General features: G+C 46.2%; 1 protein-coding gene across 2 annotated transcripts in view; it reads right to left on the bottom strand.

The window, feature by feature from the left end:
- Positions 1–566: 566 nt before the first annotated feature.
- Positions 567–20,008, bottom strand: part of PKP2 (plakophilin 2) — a 52,149-nt gene continuing 32,707 nt past the window's right edge. Inside the window, exons 7-13 of one of the 2 annotated variants that reach the window (XM_081928521.1) lie at positions 7,972–8,089; positions 7,434–7,595; positions 6,288–6,458; positions 4,786–4,939; positions 3,781–3,970; positions 2,032–2,107; positions 567–1,379 (exon numbers count right to left, since the gene is read on the bottom strand). In XM_081928521.1, the coding sequence (XP_081784647.1) occupies positions 1,311–1,379; positions 2,032–2,107; positions 3,781–3,970; positions 4,786–4,939; positions 6,288–6,458; positions 7,434–7,595; positions 7,972–8,089 (940 nt within the window). In that variant the 3' untranslated portion in view covers positions 567–1,310. Of the gene's footprint in view, positions 1,380–2,031; positions 2,108–3,780; positions 3,971–4,785; positions 4,940–6,287; positions 6,462–7,433; positions 7,596–7,971; positions 8,090–20,008 lie in introns of both variants that reach the window. The other variant, XM_081928522.1, reaches the window with a different exon arrangement.

The following is a 20,008-nucleotide window of genomic DNA, read 5'->3' as shown; positions in this document are numbered from 1 at the left end:
TGGCTCTTAGAAGGCACTGCTGCAAAACCTGGCTGAAAAGCTGGAAGACCAAGCCTGCTCCTAAAGGCACAGGTGAAAAGCAGGGTTGCCCATTTGTTTCTAACAGGTTCCTTACTCCTCTTTAACAGCAACTTGAAGACATGGCGAAGGTGGTTTCAGGTTACCTTCCCCCCATTGGTTCCAATACTGTTTGATAAGAGACTAGTCCCATTGCCCACTGTCTCTGCATTCAGCACTCGTGCAAAAGGGCTCTGGGCACATCCAGTGGTACATTCCTAGAGGCCTTCTTTGAATGCTCACATGTTGGAGGGATGTGGCTGGTAAACATTTTGCTAGAAGGGAGCAGGGCTAGTTCCTGCGCCCCTCCTGGCCTGCTCATTCTCTGAGCATGTGAGCGAGGTCATCTGAGCACCTCTTTTAGCAAGCGATGATGCTATCTCTATGCTGTGATAAACATCCCTGGTTGATTTTTTGCAGACCAAGCTACTGCAGCAAGTCAGGACATTTTCCTGTCCAGCTGGCAAACTTAAGGAAAAGGGAAGAAATAATCACACATGAAACATGAATTGGTTGAGTCCTCAAACTGAATAGTCTTGTGATTTGGGAAACTCACAAGTGTGGCTGTCTAAAAGAAATACAAAAGGGGAATCCCCAAGTTCGCAGGCATTTTAAAAATAGCTCCATTGCTAGAAAGTTAGGTTTTAGCAAACACACACACACATATGCAGCAATGGCCATTGGAGCATTATGCTAAAAAAAAACCCCACAACAGCCCAGGAAAATGTTTCAAAAGCAGTCTATAAAGAATCTGCCTCCATTTTTCAACAGATCTGGCAGACTAGGGCAGTTTTGTAGGAAGCACTGATTAGAAGTTAGGCATAGCAAAAAACAGCAAGCAAAAAAAAAAATCATAGAAATTTCTGAAATCCCATTTTCTTTGGTTATTTAGTTTCTCATAATATAAAACCAGGATACTGAGTTGATCCTTGTCCAAAAGCGGGCCAACATATAATGTGTGAATGGTTGTAAATATCAGAGTTGGTACTCAAATGATTTACTTTGATGCAACTTGAACGGCCACAGGATTTGCAAATGAGTCTTGAGTTCAAAAGGAATAAGAAGCAGTGGTGTAAGGCAGAGAGTATCTGGGAAGGGAGGGGGGCACTTTCTTCTGGTTGTCCTTTGGGAAGTATAAAATCAGTCTCTTGGAGGATGCCGTGCAGCTCTTGCTGGTGAGTTAATGCTGAAGATATGGTAATACCATTTCCTGCATGGTCTCATCGGTCCTTAAGGTCTTTGTTGCCTACTTTTCAGTCTTTCAGTGAATTGTAGGCTCTTACTGTCTTGGTATTGATGAAATCAGTCTTCTTAAAGTTAGCCTTGTAAATGAAAAAAATAAGAGAGATTAAACCAAGAGAGTTTAAATTCCCCTGCTTTCACAATATTAGAACCCAGGGTCATCTATGAACACATGGAGCGGAGGTGGTTTGGGCAAGATGGATCTGTGCATGATGCAAAAATCTATGTTTGTTTCAGACCTCTCTACAGAGCTGACCACGTGGTTTGGAGGAAGATATGCAAACACTACTAGGCAAACAGCTTTCTGGAGAACTTGCAGGATATTTGGGTAAGAAAAGGGAGACAGGAAATTAATACTTTTAATGAAATGTGGACTACCTTTATTACTTTTTGGTACAAAACACAGACTAAAAGTTCAGAGAAGAAACTGCTTCATTTTATTACCAAACACTGAACTTTTCTTTAATGATTCTACTTTTAAACTGAAGTATTAAATTAGAGAAAATGTGTCACTGGCTTGTCTCTTGAAGACTAAGACTACAATCCTAACACACTTAACTGGGAGTAAGCACCACTGAATCCAATAAGGACTTACTTGAGAGTAGACATGGTTAGGATTGTGCTGTTAGAGAACTGACTTTGCAAACAGACCTGTAATACTTAAAATCCATTGAAAAACAACAACTGTGACCAACAGGAAGGTTATTGCCCCAGAATTAGTTGACAGCTTACCTTTTTGTAGGCACTGTGGAGATCAGCATGAGACCACAAAGAATACAAGAGGATGGAAGCAGCTCTGCCGGCTTTGCTGAGGAGGAGAATAATAACAACAGCAATCAGCATTATTTGCAAAACAGCTCAGCTAAGTTAAAAAGAACAGGCTTTGCCCATGGGGCATTGAGTCTCAAAAACACACAGGAAAGTACACAACAGAAAGGGGGAATGAAGAGGGAGGGAATCTAGGTTAAAAGGTAGGAAAGGAAAGAAGCACAAGGAATGAATCATGTAGATTATTATTAGTTTAATGCTCATTAAATTTAAACAGCTGCCCATTCCCTGGGTATAAAATAGTTTAGATAGCTGATTTAAACACAGCCCAGTTGAATAAAAAGGTCTTCCTTCACCTGTCACTAAAAAGATCATGGATAAAGCAGCAGGTGAGCCTCTCTGTGGAGGCTGTTGTATAGCCGAGGTACCAACCCCAAGAAGACCTTCAGTTTGGTACTTGCTCACCTAATTTCACTTGGCAAGGGCACCTTGAACCAAGCCCTGAAGAGGAACTCAATGTCTGTGTAGGTATATACAGAAGAAGAAGGAGGAGGTATTTAAGGTGGATTTCAGGAAGCAGTGAGTTGCCAAAGAGAAGGAGGAGTTGGAGAAGGGGTGATGCAGGCACAAAATACAATCATAACCTGAGGTTTAGCAAGGAGGAAGGGAATTTGGCAGAATCCAGATGATGAGAAGGCAAATGGGAAAGAGACTCTAGAGAAGGAAGTCTGAAGATATTTAAAAGAAAAAGAGCAGGAGCACATGCTGTAGTAAACCAACAGAGAGCAACAGAGGGAGTATAACAAAGAAGGAATGTGGGCAAAATAAGACACAGAAAAGCCCCCGCCCCCAGCAGAATCAAGAATAAAAGAGGGACAAATATTATTGGGTTGTATCCAATGCTAGTTATGCAAAACAGAGAAGTTAAATATACATGATTAACTTAGATTCTATTAACTTCAATGGGTTTAGTTAGATGAAATCCCTATTATTATTATTATTATTATTATTATTATTATTATTATTATTATTATTATTATTAAATTAATTTCTTATCCATCCTTCACCATGAGATCACAGGGTGGATTACATCAATTTTAAAAATACAGTTTAAAAATCAGTTGAAAGCAAATAACCCTACTCAAGAGGATAGGAATGAATATATATATCTCTCTAGTATCAAATGCCATGGTAAAGAAGTGTGGCTAGGAAAAAGGTAAAGCAAAAAGAGAAGACAAGAAGGAATGAGAGAATAAAATATTTCCAGTGGAGGGAGATTGAAATGGACGCATTTTAGGAATATTTTTAAGTTGGAAATGGCACAACACTGGCATGGGTTTGAGAACTAGGTCTACAATGCCAATGATTCTATAAGAGAACAAAGGGATATAGTAACTGGACCACATAATTGCAAGCAGAAACAGTAATAAAGGAAATGTAGTTATCACTCAAGTGCAACCTCTTGAAATGTATTGAAATGTTTTTATATCAATTAAACCACTCACTAAACTCAATTGCATGCTGTTGCCAACCTAAGCAAATAATTGCTCAGAACAGAGCATGCCAAGCATTGCCCTGAAACAAGGTAGTTCTTTAGCACTGCAGGGATACCACACAGGGATCTCTGTACAGCAGGACAATGCTGGGGACACTGCTTATTTTTTGCTTTTTTGGGGGGGGGGCGGTGGGCAGGTACATATGAAAATGGCTCACCTGTCACTCAAGCTGATGTTCAGAACTTTTGAGATGCCATCAGAGTTCAAGAGAAGCCGAGCATTCTGGGAGCTGTTCTGAGTCAGGTTGTATAAAGCGTAGCAAGCGGAAGCCGTGGTCTCGTTGGCAATGTCAGAGGTTGGGGCAGCATCTGGAAGCACGGCAACCAAATCTGGCAACACTTCTCTGGCTGGAAGGTGAAACATGATGTGCGCTTAAAATCCTCAAGTTTAAAGCTCTGCAGCTGTCTGCTCAAACGGTATCCAGCAAGTAATATGCAGCAATTTTAATTTGCAAAGCACTTTAGATGGGGTTTTCTTTAAAGATGCTTACTCCATAAAAACTTTATGGGGCATGACACTTTTTCGTTAGGTTTATCCAGAGGTTGGCTTCCATTTACCAGTGATCCACTGTGCATCTAGGGCCCCACTCACCAGGATGAGTAGAAGGGCCCCCTGCAATCATCTGAGGACTTTTTAAATGTGTCCCCTCCATGAGAGGTCCGGAGGGTGGCAACATAAGAGTGGCCTTTTCTGTGATGGCTCCCTGCTTGTGGAATGCTCTCCCCAGAGACGTTCACTGGCACTGCCATTACATATAATTAGGTGCCCTGTGAAAACGTTCCTCTTGACTGATTAAACCATCTATGGACTTTAAAATGTGCTGGGGTTATTTGTTCTGGAGTGGGGTACAGCAGAAGTGGTGCCAGTCCAGTCTTGATTCCCTAGTGTGAACAGGATTTGAACACCATTATAGAGCTAATGGAAACAACCATCATTGATGAAACAACACAGACTGAACTTCCATTATCATCCCAGATAGAAAACATTAAGATGAACGAAGTCCACACACGCAGCTGTGATTGTTTATTAAGGCAAACCTTTATTGTTGCTATTCTTAATGGAAGGGGATTCATCAAGCTCAGCTTTCTTTATATACTTACCATGCATTTAACAGTAATCTGACACTGAAGTAATTTTGGCCAGCCATTGCGCATTTATTTACCTATTTCATTCTGCAGCGAGGTGTTGCGAGACAAGTTCCTGAGCAAGGAGACGGCTGTTTTCTTAACACTTGGACAGCTCACATGTAGCATGTTTCGAATACTTGGGAGGCCGTTGGCCTTCTTGACAATGACTTGGGCTACTCCAAATGGCATCTGTCAGAAAACACACACAGCTTCTTCAGGCATAAGCGAAACCACCAGCACGGCCAGTTGTCAGAGATGATGGGAGTTGTAGTCCAACAACATCTGGAGGACACCATGTTGTTCAAACCATAGACTTAGCAGGTTTACAAACCATTCCCTCTCCAAGGACAGCTTCTGCTCTATGGTAAGCGACAGGAATTCTCAGCTCCCATATCCAACTATAGTTCCCAGGATCTTTTTGGGTGCAGCCATGCCAGCTAAACTAGTCTAAACCAATTATAATTTCATTGCATGCCACTGAGAGACATTAGAGCTAATTCAGTTCCAGAACTGTGCTAGACACCTAATAGGACGTCCCAGTTCCATTTCAGCCTTTGCAAGATGCTCCCGCAACACTATTGCCCCCTACCCCCTACACACAGCAGATAAGGAAAGGGAATAGCCTGGTCAGAAATAGTGCAGCTGGTCTCAGAAGAAACGTCTTCGGTTGATGCAGCAGCATTGATGGCTGCTGCTCAACTAACATTGGAGAGCAGAGTTAAGTGGCAAAGGCACAGAAGGAGAATGATGCGAAATCCAGCATGGAGCAGTATATCAGACTAGGACAGGGATAGGGAATCTGTGCTGGACTACAGCTCCATAAGCAGTGACCATCTTGGCTGGGGCTGATGGGAGCATCTGGAGGATCACAGATTCTCTGAACAGGGTTATTGTGAGGACAAAAACATATGCCACCTGAAGCTCCTTTGAAAGAGGACAGTGTAAAAATGTATATATAGAGCACAGCACAGGGGACAGTGATGGCCTCAGGTTTGTGTGCATGTCTGCTGGGCAAGGGCCCCCCTTCTCTTCCTTCCTACAACTGCCACCCTGTTCTACCTCTGCTTCTAGTAACAATCCTCCACTGATGCCTAGGGAGAAAATGGCAGACAAATGAGTTGGTTGCAGCTCTTGTTCCTTCTGCTTCCTGTGTTCCATTGTTTTCTGCTCCTATCCCTCTGGAGGCAGAGAGATGGAGTGGGTGAATAGGTAGCCATGGCAAGAGAGGACCACCACTGGCACCAGGGAGCTCCGGCAATCAGCAGTGGAGCTTCCTGTTGAGATGGGGCCCCAACAATTCCAAGCCCTGACTCTGGCCCTGGAAGTTTAGAATCAGATCTCCTTTACTGAACAATGTGAAAAGCATTTATTCAGATGATATTTATTGGAAGATCAAGGAGGCAAACGTAGTTCTCCACCAGGTCCTAGCCCAGTGCTGTAAATCCCTCTCATGAGGTCATCAAAAACATATTTAGCTACAGGGGAGGGGCTGAAAGGAAAGAAAGATAAAAGGGTGAATCCCTCTCTTTCTACTTACAGGTCCACTTCCGGCTGTGAGGTTCTGCAAAGCTCCCAGCGATGCTTCCTGAGTAAAGTTCCTTGTGCTTTTTGCTATCAAGGACAGATATATCCTTATCAGGGTGGAATGCCAGAGGGTTTCAACACCTCGGGGGTTGCTCTTTTCCTCAGGGAGCGGCAGGTCCTGCTGCTGCTAAACATGCAGATGCATTAAACAACCAGAAACAAAACAGTTAAAACCACCCCCAGTAAGGCTCACCTTTCTGGATCTAACCAAAAGGAGCCCAGCGCTAATGCCTCCTAACAATGGGCTGCCAATCCTAAATCAGTAACCCTGAATCAGAGTGAAAGGCTGCCTGAAAATCCTTGCAGGATGAGGCTCAGCAGGAACTAGAAGTTAAGCCCAACCATTTTGTTCGTGAGTCCATCGCAGCATTAGGAAGGACCACAGGGCCGTCTATTTTCCCGTATTTTTCACTCTATAAGGCACACTTTTCCCCTCCTAAAAAGGGGAAATGTGTGTGCGTCTTATGGAGCGAATGCAGATGGGAAGAGGCCCCAAGAGCCACACACACGCTCTGCGCAGCTCTTGCAGGCTTTTCTCCGAGGAGGGAGAAGGGCAGCCCATTACTGACGGGCTGTCCTTCTCCCACCTCGTAGAAAAGCCCGCAAGAGCCGCACACCCTTTAAAGAGTGCGAGACTCTTGGGGGCTTCTCCCTCCTGGGGAAAAGCCTGCAAGTGCCATTCCATGCGGCTCTTTAAAGGGAGCACTGAGCAGAGCCTGGGATGCATACAGGCTCTGCTCAGCGCTCCCTTTAAAAGTATTTTTTTCTTGCATTCCCCCTCTAAAAACTAGGTGCGTCTTATGGAGCGAAAAATGCGGTAGTTTCCTCACTGAAAGGTAGGGCTGTGCATTCGCCAGCCCCCTTGCTCTGTGCAGCTGAATCAATGAAACACATTGTCAGCTGTGGAAGGAGCTGCCATGAACCTCTCCCCCTGATCTGGATATTGTTGCCTTCAGAGCAGATGCTTCTGGAGAAGCCTGGCAGGAGCACTCTTAAAGGGTTTCAGACCAGGGTTTTGCACAGCCCTACTCTACCTGGAAATGGGACCTTCTGCATACAAAACGTGTCCTCTGCACACTAAGCTGCTCAAAGCTATTACCTGCTTCGCTTTCCTGCTCCTTGAACCAAAGCACCCAATGCTGCTGTCGCTAGTAGGAACATTTCTTCTTTGCATGTAGATATTCTGTGCATAGCTACCAGGGAGTTCGGACTCCAGTTGGTAGGAGAGATTGTGAAGGATGCACACACAGTTCTCCGTGGCCTGGAAGGGAAAACAAATGTGCATTATTCTGGCTGTGTAAATAACTGGAAGCAATCGCTAAAGATCTGCAATGCACTTTTGTAACATTGGCCTTAGAATTTCAGAACATTGCACTGTTGTCTTGATTTTCTCCAGTGGTAGCCCAGGTGAAAAGTGTCCCAAACATTTAATGCCTCAGGTCAGCTCTGGATCCTGAGTAGGGCAGCCTTCCCTCATCTGGTGACTTCCAGATGTTGCTGCATCACAATCCCCATCAGCCCCAGCCAGCATGGTCAGTGGTGAGGGATGATGGGAGTTGTAGGCCATCAACATCTGGCACCACCTTGGTTATTTCTGTCCTAGAGACTCAGAAAATCCCTTCATTTGGAAAGCTTACCTTATCATCTGGCTGGTGGTCTGCGGTGGTGCCTTGGATATAATACACCAGCGATTCAATCAACCCTTCACATTCTCTCATCTTTTTCCTCCCTTCAGGGCCAGCAGAGCTCATGTTTCTACAAAAAGGGAATTAAAACTGGTTACAAGGATGCTGTACAATCAGCTTCAGCTCTATGACAGGTTTCTGTTTCTGGAGCAGAGGGTGCCAGTCCCTGTAGAGAAGGGCTCCAACTTCAGGTTGCTACCCAAGAATACACGTAAAAGGCAGGAAAGCAAACTCAGCACTGAAAATGCTCTGGTTTATACAGGAGGAAATCAGCTCTTCAAACAGCCAGCAGGGAACGCCAATGCAGTGCTTTGCTTGCACTGATGATGCAATCTGTAAAGATGAGAGCTGTGTTGTTTACCCTAGATGTGCAGTCTGACCCTGTGCAGACTTAGGCATACCTAAGCTCACTGGAGTCAATGAGCTTAGGCACACCTTCCCAAGAATTGGGTTGTTAAAGTTATAACTCATCCAAACACTGTTGTGTATTGGGTGGTTATCCTGATCCAAGCTCCTTTAAAATTTCTAACAGGCCAGAAACAGCAAGAATTTTCCTACCATAAGACATAGGATCTACAGGGATGTTTTCAGCAATTTGGTCCATATTTTTGCTTTCCATTATTATGCAAAAGCTCTTTACTAGTTGTCAGGGAACTGCCATCTAAAGCGCCGGGGGCGCAAAGGCTCACTGAGGTTGAGAGAGGAGTAGCAGCGGAAGAGGGAACCAGTAGAGGGCGAGCAAGAACTCCAAGGGAAAGTGAGTCGGAGGGATGGCTCAGAGACACTTCCAGCGAAAACAGTGGGGAGGTCTCAGGACCTCCTATAGGGACACCCACACCTCGCCGGAAACTGTCACGCCGAGAGGCCAGACGACGTGTTTCCGTTAAAGAGCTTTTATGTTGGAAACGATTCCGAAAGCAGCCACTTTCGGATTCTACTAGTGATTGACGCAGCCATGCTGGAGGGGCTCCGTCACAGGCAGAGGTTTGAAAACCTGATCAAACTCTGAGGGACTTGCATTTTACGCACAAGCAGCTCATCGTCCCATCACAGCAATCCGAAAGTCACCGAAAGCCAGCTTGTGCAGGGAGAAGCATCATGAGCAACCCAGCCGGAACCGGAGGAGCAGGAGCAGCTGGAGGGGGTCCAAGCCTGGAAGAAAGGTACAGGGCGTTGGAGATCCAGTTGGCGCTGCAAACGGCGAGGCTTGAGGAGAGGAGGGCTCAGGATGCAGAAAAGGGAAAGGAGAAAACCACCCCGCTCGCCAGAAAGGTACCAGGATTGGTGCAGAAATTCGGGGGGGATCCCAGGAACTATCATGCCTTTAGAACAGAGATGCAATACGCTCTAAACTTGCAGTTTGATGACTTCCCCGACGAGGAATCGCGAGTGGCTTTTGTGATTGGCCATCTCGAATCCGGGGCGAAAGATTGGGTTAGACCCCTGATGGCAGCGAATAATGAGATCCTAAAGGACACGAGGAAGTTTTTTCGTGCCATGGACCTGATGTTTTCCAGCGATATTGAGCAGGGGGTGGTGCGAAGGCAGTTAATGGCTTGCCAGCAAGGAAGCAGATCTGTCCGTGAGTACTGGACTGAATTTACTATGCTGATTCATAAATTGGGGTGGGACCTATCGGCGGAGCCCATCCAAATGCTTTTCGAAGAGGGGCTTTCTTCAACCGTCAAAGATGAGCTTTCCCGGGGGCCCAGGGCGGAGTCTATGGATCAGTTAACCAAATCTGCGCTGTCCATAGGAGCGCGCCAGGAGGCGAGGGCTTTGGAAAAGCGGGAAGGGAAAGGAGACCGTTGGAGGGAGTTCCGCATTCCAGACATTCCAGAGCCACCTTTCCCGCCGGCAGAGCCGATGGAAGTTGGAACAGCGCGGGCGCGCGCAGTTTCAAATCCCAGTGAAGGGCGGAAGAAGGAGGGAAAGAGCGCCAAGAGATGTTATCTCTGCCAACAGCCAGGGCACTTTGCCAGAGTCTGCCCACAAAGAAAGGAATGGCAAGGGATGGCAGGAGCTGTTGGGGGAAAGGAAGAGGAAGGCAAGGAGCAAGTAAAAGCCAACGCCTGGCTGCCACCGTCGGGGCACAGCAGCCAGGCCAAAGAGCAGTAAAAGTGCCCACGCCGGAACCTCCCAGACCCGCTTTAGTGATAGAGGTGTTACTAGAACTGCCAAACGGACACCCACTAAAGATCAAGGCGCTTTTGGATTCAGGCAGCTCCTGTAATTTCATGAGTAAGGAGTTTGCAGCTGAGCATCAGATACAGACCATCCCTTTAAGTAACCCCTTGCAGGTGACTACGATTGACGGCAGAGAGCTGTTGGGGGGAGAAGTTAGCCAACAGACTGTCCCGATGATAATGAGGGTGGCAAGGCACACCGAACAGATAGCGTTTAATGTGGCCATCCTGGGAGGAGCGCCCATCATTTTGGGGATGAGCTGGCTGGCGCTACACGATCCGCTAGTGGGCTGGCATCAGAGGGTGGTCTCCTTTGGGTCAGCGCATTGCCTAGAACACTGCAAGGAGGGGAAGGTTTCGGGAGGAGACAGAGTCACCCTAGCCGGGATGGAAGTAATGGACAAAGGGAAGGTGCCCCCGCAATACGCAGATCTGAGCAACGTATTCAGCGAAAGGGAAGCAGACAAACTGCCACCGCATAGACCCTTTGACTGTCAAATCAACCTACTCCCTGGGGCCCAACTCCCAGTAGGCAAGCTGTACGCCATGTCAGACAGGGAGATGCAGGAGCTGAGGGAGTTCATTGACAAAAACCTGAAGCGAGGTTTCATCAGAGAGTCCCGAGCGGTGGGGGGCAGCCCAGTGTTTTTTGTGGACAAAAAGAACACAGACAAACCGAGACTGGTGTGTGACTTTAGGGCCCTCAATGCAGTGTCGGAACCCCTGGCTTTCCCTATGCCCCGAATTGATGACATTTTGACCAGAGTAAGGAAGGGAAAGATTTTTACAAAGCTGGACCTGCGGGGGGCGTACAATCTGATACGCATAAGGAAGGGAGATGAATGGAAGACCACCATGTTTACCCCTTTGGGAGCCTTTGAATACCTCGTTATGCCCTTCGGTCTACAAGGGGGCTCCGCGTGTTTTCAAGCTTTTATAAACCACGTTCTGGGACCTTTGCTCTACAAGAATTGTGTGGCCTTTTTAGACGACGTGTTGGTGTATTCGGAAGATGAGGAACAGCATGTGAGGGACGTTCGAGAAGTGTTGGGCAGGCTGCAAGCCAACCAGCTGTGGGTGAAACTGGAGAAGTGCCAGTTTCATACCAAGGAGGTGGAATTCCTGGGGTACCGCTTGTCAGACAAGGGATTGGCCATGGATCCAGGCAAGGTCCAAGCGGTACTGGAATGGAAGACACCGAAGACCAAGAAGGACGTGCAAAGATTCTTGGGGTTTGGGAACTTTTATCGGAAGTTCATCAAGAACTTTGCCCACTTGACGGCGCCCATCACCGACTGCCTCAGCAGCAAGAAGAAATTTGTTTGGACGGTAGAGGCGGATCGAGCCTTTGAAGAACTGAAAAGGGCTTTCGCCTCGGAAGAACAACTTCTGCATGTGGATTTACGAAAACCCATGAGAGTGGAAACCGATGCATCCGACCGGGCGGTAGGGGCGGTCCTTCTTCAACCGGGGAGGAGTGCGTCGGAGTGGAGACCGTGTGCCTTCTTCTCGCGGAAGCTGAATAAATCCGAGAGGAATTACACGGTGTATGACAGGGAACTACTTGCCATTCACGAAGCATTCCGGAGGTGGAGACATTTATTAATTGGGGCACAACACAAGGTGCAAGTGTGCACCGACCACAAGAATTTAGAGTATTGGAGAACAGCTCGAGTGCTCAACCAACGACAAGTGAGATGGGCACAGGAATTCTCCAAATTCAACTTTGAAATTTGTTATGTGCCAGGCCCAGAAAACGTCAGGGCGGACGCGCTCTCACGCAAACCAGAGTATTGGGAAGGGGAGGGGGTGATCGAAGAGAGACATGTCATCCCTGAGGACCGCTGGGTGTGTGGGGCGGCGCTGGTGGGGCAACGAGAACTGGTAGAGGAAACGGAAAATGATGAATATGCCCAGGATAAGCTCAGAGGTCTCAGGGGGGAGGGCGAGAGTCCCGGAGGTTTTGAGGAAAGAAATGGGGCATTGTATTACAAAGGGGCACTGTATATACCCGAAGGTGAATTGAGGGGGAGAGTACTCAAGCAGTTGCATGATAGCCCCACGGCGGGACATTTTGGACAACACAAGACCATGTGGTTGGTTACCAGGGAATTTTGGTGGCCTAAGGTGAGGGAAGATGTAAGGGAGTATGTAAGAGGGTGTGACCAATGTCAGCGAGCCAAAGGGGAAAGAAGGGCGCCGGCAGGGTTATTAGAACCATTACCCACACCAGAACGGCCTTGGGAAGCGATATCAATAGATTTTATGACGGATCTGCCAAAGTCCAAGGGGAAAACAGCCATCATGGTAGTAGTAGACCTGTTAACTAAGATGTGCCACTTTGTAGCATGCTCACATGCAGTCACAGCGGAAGAAACAGCGAAGTTGTTTGTAGAACACATCTTTAGGTTGCACGGGGCTCCCTTGAGGGTGATCTCAGATCGCGGCAAACAATTTACTTCCAGGTTCTGGAGGAAGCTCATGAGCTTGCTGCACGTGGAAGTCAATTTTTCAACTGCCCGGCACCCTGAAACCAACGGGCAGGCGGAAAGAGCAAATGGCATTCTTCAACAATATCTGAGGTGTTATGTCAATGACAGAGAGAACGATTGGGTCGAAAAGTTGGCGTTGGCAGAATTTGCCTACAATAATGCGGAGAATGTGTCCACAGGGATGAGTCCCTTTTTGGCTAATTACGGGTGTCACCCCAGGGCATTTCCAGGGGAAGGAGGGGAGAGATGGAGCGTCCCAGCGGCTGAACATTTTGTAGAAGAGATGGAAGCGATCCATCATCAGCTCCAGCTCAACTTAGAAAGGGCTAAGGCACAATATAAGAAGCAGGCAGACAAGAACAGAAGGGAAGGTGAAACCATAAGGGTGGGGGATCAAGTGTGGTTGTCAACCCAAGGGTTGCCGTTCAAAGGGGGTTGTAAGAAATTGAGGCCCAGAAGATTGGGACCCTTTGAGGTCATTCAGCAGGTCAACCCGGTAGCTTTCAAACTCCGATTACCCAACCACATGAAATTGCACCCAGTGTTCCACAGGTCGTTACTGTCACCATACAGGGGGGGACGTGAAGGGGAGTACGTCAGGGGACCAGCCTTGGAAGAGAGGGAACGCCGCAACCATGTAGCGGAAATCCTCGATTCCAGGTGGAAGGGAAATCAGGTGGAGTATTTGGTGGCGTGGGAAGGGGAACCGGAGTCAGAAAACACCTGGGTAAGTGCAGAGGAAGTCAATGACGAGGTTTTAACAGAAACGTTCCACCAAAGGTTCCCGAGGAAACCTCAGCCGATAGCAAGGTTTAGGAGGGAGTATTTCGGCACCACCGATGAGGAAGAGGAAATGGAAGGGTTCGCGGAGTCGGAGTTGGAAGAGGGAGTGGACTCCGATGACGAAGATTACCGAGAGAGTAGGAACAGCAACAAGTGGAGGGAAGTGTTCGCGACGTCGGAAGATGAGGGAGGTTCTTTCAGGGGTTTTACCTCCTCACCGCCAGTAGGGGAGGAGACGGGAGGGGGTGAAGGGGGCCCTGGAGGGGAGGTGGATGTCAGGGAACTGCCATCTAAAGCGCCGGGGGCGCAAAGGCTCACTGAGGTTGAGAGAGGAGTAGCAGCGGAAGAGGGAACCAGTAGAGGGCGAGCAAGAACTCCAAGGGAAAGTGAGTCGGAGGGATGGCTCAGAGACACTTCCAGCGAAAACAGTGGGGAGGTCTCAGGACCTCCTATAGGGACACCCACACCTCGCCGGAAACTGTCACGCCGAGAGGCCAGACGACGTGTTTCCGTTAAAGAGCTTTTATGTTGGAAAAGATTCCGAAAGCAGCCACTTTCGGATTCTACTAGTGATTGACGCAGCCATGCTGGAGGGGCTCCGTCACAGGCAGAGGTTTGAAAACCTGATCAAACTCTGAGGGACTTGCATTTTACGCACAAGCAGCTCATCGTCCCATCACACTAGTCAATGTGCAAGTACCATTGGAAGCTGCATAGCGCTATTGATGCAACATACAGCAGACAATACAGCAGCACAAAGAAAATACACACAATTTAGGATCCATCTCGATGAAGGAGTCAGTTCTTAGGTTGATTCTAGTTACAATTAAATCCCCCAAAGCTTCCACCATTGGGCAAGGTCACCACATATGCCACAGTGTGCCTTGGAAGCCACATCCCCTCTAGCAAAGCTGTTTATACCTCCTTGCAACTCTAAAGTACCTAACTGGTGTATAATTGGCGATTTGAACTTATTTCCTGTGTTTCATTAAAGCAAGCATGTATCTAACAGGTATCATGTTATCTGCAAAACGTCCTCTTGAGAATTCAATCCATGTTTATAGGGGAGCAATCCCCTTTGAAGACAGCAAAATGTATTCATCAGTAAATATACATAGGATTGGGCTGAAAATATGAAACTAAGAAACGTTTTTCCTCAGCCTCCTGTTGATTGGCTTACCTCTTTACAAATAAAAAGTGTGTGTGTGTGTGGGGCGGGAATCAGAATTTCACATCAGTGAATCCATGAATAAAAGAAGGCAAAATACACCACTAAAGCAAGTTAAAATACTAGTTTTTAACAAATGGCAAAGTGTGGTGTAATTACAGTTAACAAGAGGGAAAGCCTTGATAAAGGATCAGAGTAGTGTCTTCTGATCTCCTGCCCCAGCAAAAAGTGCATTCTGAACCAACTGAAGTTCCTGAGCTCTCCCTCTCAGTCAGCCCTTGCCTAGTTACAGTGGTACTTCAGAAGCTGAACAGAATTCGTTCTGGAAGTCGGTTCAACTTCCAAAACATTCGGAAACCAAAGTGTGGCTTCTGATTGGCTCCTGCAATCGGGTTCCAAAGAACGTTCGCAAACCGGAACACTCACTTCCGGGTTTGCAGCGTTTGGGAGCCAAAATGTTCAACTCGTCCAGGATCCAAGGTACAACTGTACTTCCTAACACTCCCTGAGGACTTTTTGTCTTATTCTCTCTATAAACTTCCAGATCATTATTAGCACAAAAGCAGCCACCACTGTGCTCTGTTTTACACAGAGAGGCCTGCTGGAAAGAACATGTTCTTCTTTTCGCCAGTTTGCCAGCTTTGTTGACAGTAGCATGTTTGCCGTGGCCTTGCTCATGCATACACAGAGAGTTTTGTAGGTATGCCAGAGCTAAATAAAACAAAAGCGATAGGGATGGAGTTTTCAACACTGATGCTTGAAGAGTAGTGCAGTGGGCGGATTTCAAAACAAAGTGAGTAGCTGCAGTTACAGAAGAGAGATATGGACAGTGGCCCTGCTGCTCTGCAACATGTGCATTTCTCTCTCTGGGGGCATGGCTCTGGAAATACAATGGTTCTGCTGATTTTCTGGGTGGTTCGGCTTGAATGGGAAATGCTGAGCCACGAACAGCACATATTGGCTAACATCTGTGACGTCACAAACACACTACCCTTCTCTAATCCCTGGAACAGTGTTATGCCACCTTTTTTTTTTAACAAGGCAGATGGTACCACCTGGTGATGTGGGGATATGTGAGACATAGGGCTGAAAAGGAGGAGTTTGACTTACTGGTATGTATATCTATCGCACATGTTTCAAAACTGGACTTGTGCTATGGCGAACAAGCCGCTACGTGCTTTTTTAGTAGCTTACATTTGTTACCCAACTCAGCAGCTGGAAGATGGCATACAGCTCCCAGCCTCTCCTGGTACTTTTGTTTTTGCTTTTTTGGCTACAGAACAAAGATGTTGAGATCTGAGCATGAGAGAAAGAGCAGGACTTGCTTTGTGTAAATCGGCTTGTTTAACAGCTGAGGCAGAACATTTTAAGGAGGTAAGCCTTAACAAAAAAAATTAACACCCCCCCCCCCCAATTTGAATGAATATTTCATGCCAAAGAGAAGATCAGATTCTTCAGTGTTTATAGTGTAACAGAAAGCCTTGTGTTGGACACCATGCCAGTTATGCAGTAATTAACACAAACACTAGACACAAAAGCAAAATGTCAAACGTGTATCTAGTACTTTGAATGTCTAAGGAAATAAGTTTACTTTGCTTCCCAAATTTATTCCAGAGTTGGAAAGTGAAGCAAGCTCAACAATAAAAAACTGCACCCAGACCATGTGGTGGGCCAGACTATATTTTGAAAAAAAATAATGAACAAATTCCTATGCCCAACAAATACCCCAGAGATGCATTTTTAATAAAAGGACACATTCTACTCATGTAAAAACATGCTGATTTCCAGATTGTCCGTGGGCCGGATTGAGAAGGCGATTGGGCCGCAGGTTGCCTACCCCTGGGATAAACATATTGATGTACCTTGAGAGGAGCAGTATATAATTAAGAAACTGGTATTCGTTGTGCCATTCACAAACTTCGCTCCAATATCAGTTGTAGGAAATGAGGAAATGATAACTGTGTACACAGAGAGGAGTGTTCCTGCAAATCAGGTACTGGGCCTCTATAACAGCAGCTGTGTTGATAGCTGAGGCAGAAACACACACACACACACACAGGCATTGTGTCCTGGGTAGGCAAGGCGAGTGAAATCAAAAGGGACATGCTTGTTGCCTAACCATCTAACAAAATGGGTTTTACTATTTAATGAGCTTGTCGAAGACTTACACAAATTCTGCCTACAATAAACTGTGTGTATGGCTGCATTCACATGGCAATTTGTTCTGTTTCCCTAACTGTTACTTTCCGTATTATATTTGAGTCTTATAGTCTTGCACTCATTTCTGTGTTAACTGTTCTCCAGAAATTTGCTTGCAACTCCATTAACAAGAAAGTTGTGGGTGTGAACTGATGGGATTAGGGGCAGTATACAGGCAAACTGTTCTTTCTTGCCATTTTAATGGGCAAATCATGGAGGAACAGGAGCATGCATGCGCATAAAGGGTGGGGGAGCAGTGACATTGCCCAATGACTTCTGCTGTTTGCTACACCAGGTCCACTAGTGTGGGAGCCTGCATTTCTAAATTTGCCACTGCACTAATATCTGCAATTCCCTTTGGAAAGACAATATGTGACATGACACAGTGTCACTCTTACTCAGACATTTCATAGGTCTGAATTTTACCATATAGATCCACCAGTGGTCAAAGCATTGGCAAAACTGTGTAAAAGAAGAACTTCAAAAGCTTCTGTCATCTTATCTTAACAGCAAGAGCATCCTACCCTCGTTTAAAATTACTACAATTTTGTTTTTGCTGGAAAGGCAGGTCAAATAATTTAGCCCAGCTGTTATCTCTGCAAGTCTAAAACCTTTATTAAGAGCAGCTCAGGTGTGTTATGCATAATGTACCATTACATCAACAAGATAGTCTTCTTTATGCAATATAGGCTGCAGGCTATAGGTTTTAAAAAACACCTGAGCAGCAAGTGTATCAGCTATTACAAAAGGAAGAACTAATTAGGGATTTGTAATCTGGCAGATGTACAAGTAGTTAGATAAATTGTTTGTTAGCAGGTTTCCCTGTGTGCTCTGCCACCAGCTTTTGCAGATCTCTTTTAAGATACACACCGCAACATATATAACTTTACAAAGTAGAAAGGCTCTGGGAATGTTAATTTGGCATTAAAAAAGGATATTTTTAGTGCTCCAGGAGCCTGCAGCTTCGCATATACTTAGTGCATAAGCAAGGAAATAGAGAACATTTTCAGGGAAAACACAACTGCCCTCCCTACAAGGCAATGCAGCAAACCCGTGCCTGTATTTTAAAATCTTAGTTGGTGGCAGCTGGCAAACTATAGCTTAGATAGCATCCCTTTAAGCCAGGAATGGGGAACCTTTATGTTGCTCAGCTATACCTCCCATCAACCACGACACCGCCAATTGTCAAGGCTGATGGGAGTTGTAGTCCATATGGAGGGCCAAGCACCCTCCATATTCCTGCCTTATGTTTTCATCTCTGCAACAGCAAAAAATCAGGAGAACGCAGGAAGGGATTTCCCCATTGTAGGACATTCTGTCCTTGGAAGATCTTTTGAACCTGAGCTGAGCTATATCCAGGCAGCAGTGCTTTCGAGGGTCCTGGGATGAGAGAAATGGTAGTTAGTTTCCTGCTTTGTGAAGTTTAAGAAGCAGGTGTCGGAAAGATCTTTTCAAGACAGGCAGGGTTCACAACTGTCAAGGTTACAGCTTAATTCCGTACCACACAGTAATTAGAATGCCAGCTTTTATGACACTGAAATTCACCCATTGTGAAATAAAGCATATATCTGTTTTATTACAGTTTACTAAAGTGAAGAGCCTATGCTCTCTCTCTCCCCCCCCCCCCCGGTTAATTATTCTTTGCAGAATTACATCAGTGGCCTTGTAGCACTCCCACAGCCAGGCGAACGTAACTGAATCTGTTCAGCTACGATTGTGTGCAACAGAAAACATTGTCTGCTTCCTTGTGCAACCAAGGATCAAGGACCTGAGAAACCACAACAACATTTTCCATGGAAATCCTACCCTCTGATGACTGGACATCCTGATAGCTGGCCTCTGTAAGGTAAAGGTAAAAGGACCCCGACCATTAGGTCCAGTCGTGACCGACTCTGGGGTTGCAGCGCTCATCTCACTTTATTGGCCGAGGGAGCCGGCGTACAGCTTCTGGGTCATGTGGCCAGCATGACTAAGCCGCTTCCGGTGAACCAGAGCAGCGCACGGAAACGCCGTTTACCTTCCCGCCGGAGCAGTACCTATTTATCTACTTGTACTTTGACGTGCTTTCGAACTGCTAGGTTGGCAGGAGCAGGGACCGAGCAACGGGAGCTTACCCCGTCGTGGGGATTCAAAACTCCGACTTTCTGATAGGCAAGTCCTCTGTACCCACCCACAATTTTTGCTAGATTATCCAAAGTGCTCCCAAAGCTTTTCCTGGCAGGAAATGCAGACCCTTGCCTTTTCCTTGAGGAAAAATAGAAACGTGGAGTCAACATTCTGTGCCCGCATGTTGAACCTTTGACAGCACAAACCATGCTAAGCCCAGCCTAATGTTAAGAGTAGTGGATTCCATAGTGATCAAATTGCAAGGAAGTGCTGACAGGGAAGTCAAAGGCAGGAGGGAGGAAATTTAGGCCCAGGAATGTGACACTCCAGAAGCTGGACTCCAGCTCCCATCAGCCCCAGAAAGCACAGTTAACGGCCAGGGATGATGAGTATTGTAGTCCAATACGTAGAGGGACACATGTGTCACACTTCCAAGTTTTAACAATTTTTTAAAAAAACACACACTACAAATCTGAAAATACAAGGTTGCAAACAGCAGGATCCACTCCCTTGCAGGGATATCCGGCCATTTTTACACACTTTTTAAAACCGTATTTATTCTAAAAACGTTTTAAATGAGCAAAACTTCTTTCCAGAATCTCCTGTGATGTCCCCCCCCTTTCTTTGCAACCCAACAGATTATCCTCCTTCTCTCAGAGCTTTCTGTTATTCCTCTGCAAAGAATTTGCGTTACTTTAGCGCAACACAGGGTGTACGAAGCCTTGACTATAATCAATATTAAAAGTCAGCAGGTTTTAGATACTTTGGGAGAATGAATGAGACCAAATATTGCCTACATGTTTTCTTCTTGTTTGTTACTTCTTAGGAAAATTGAGTTACTTTTTAGGCTTTCTGCTGTGCTGCTTTTGTTCAATGAGTGTTTGGCCGAAACTGTTGCAGAGCAGCTCTTGATGGCTGCAGACAATGATGCTTCCTGCCAGCGAACATGTTTGCCTGCATCATCTCCATTTGTGGTGACCTTGGTTGCCTGGGCATAAGCTCCCTTAAACAACCACCAAGGGGTGTCCAATAGCCTTCAGGGACCTGGCCCAGGA

The sequence above is a fragment of the Podarcis melisellensis genome (genome assembly GCF_964234715.1).
Source record: "Podarcis melisellensis genome assembly, chromosome: 10".
Classification (NCBI taxonomy): Eukaryota; Metazoa; Chordata; class Lepidosauria; order Squamata; family Lacertidae; genus Podarcis; species Podarcis melisellensis.
Note: the sequence above shows the minus strand (reverse complement) of the source record. Positions and strands in the feature narration are given on the sequence as shown.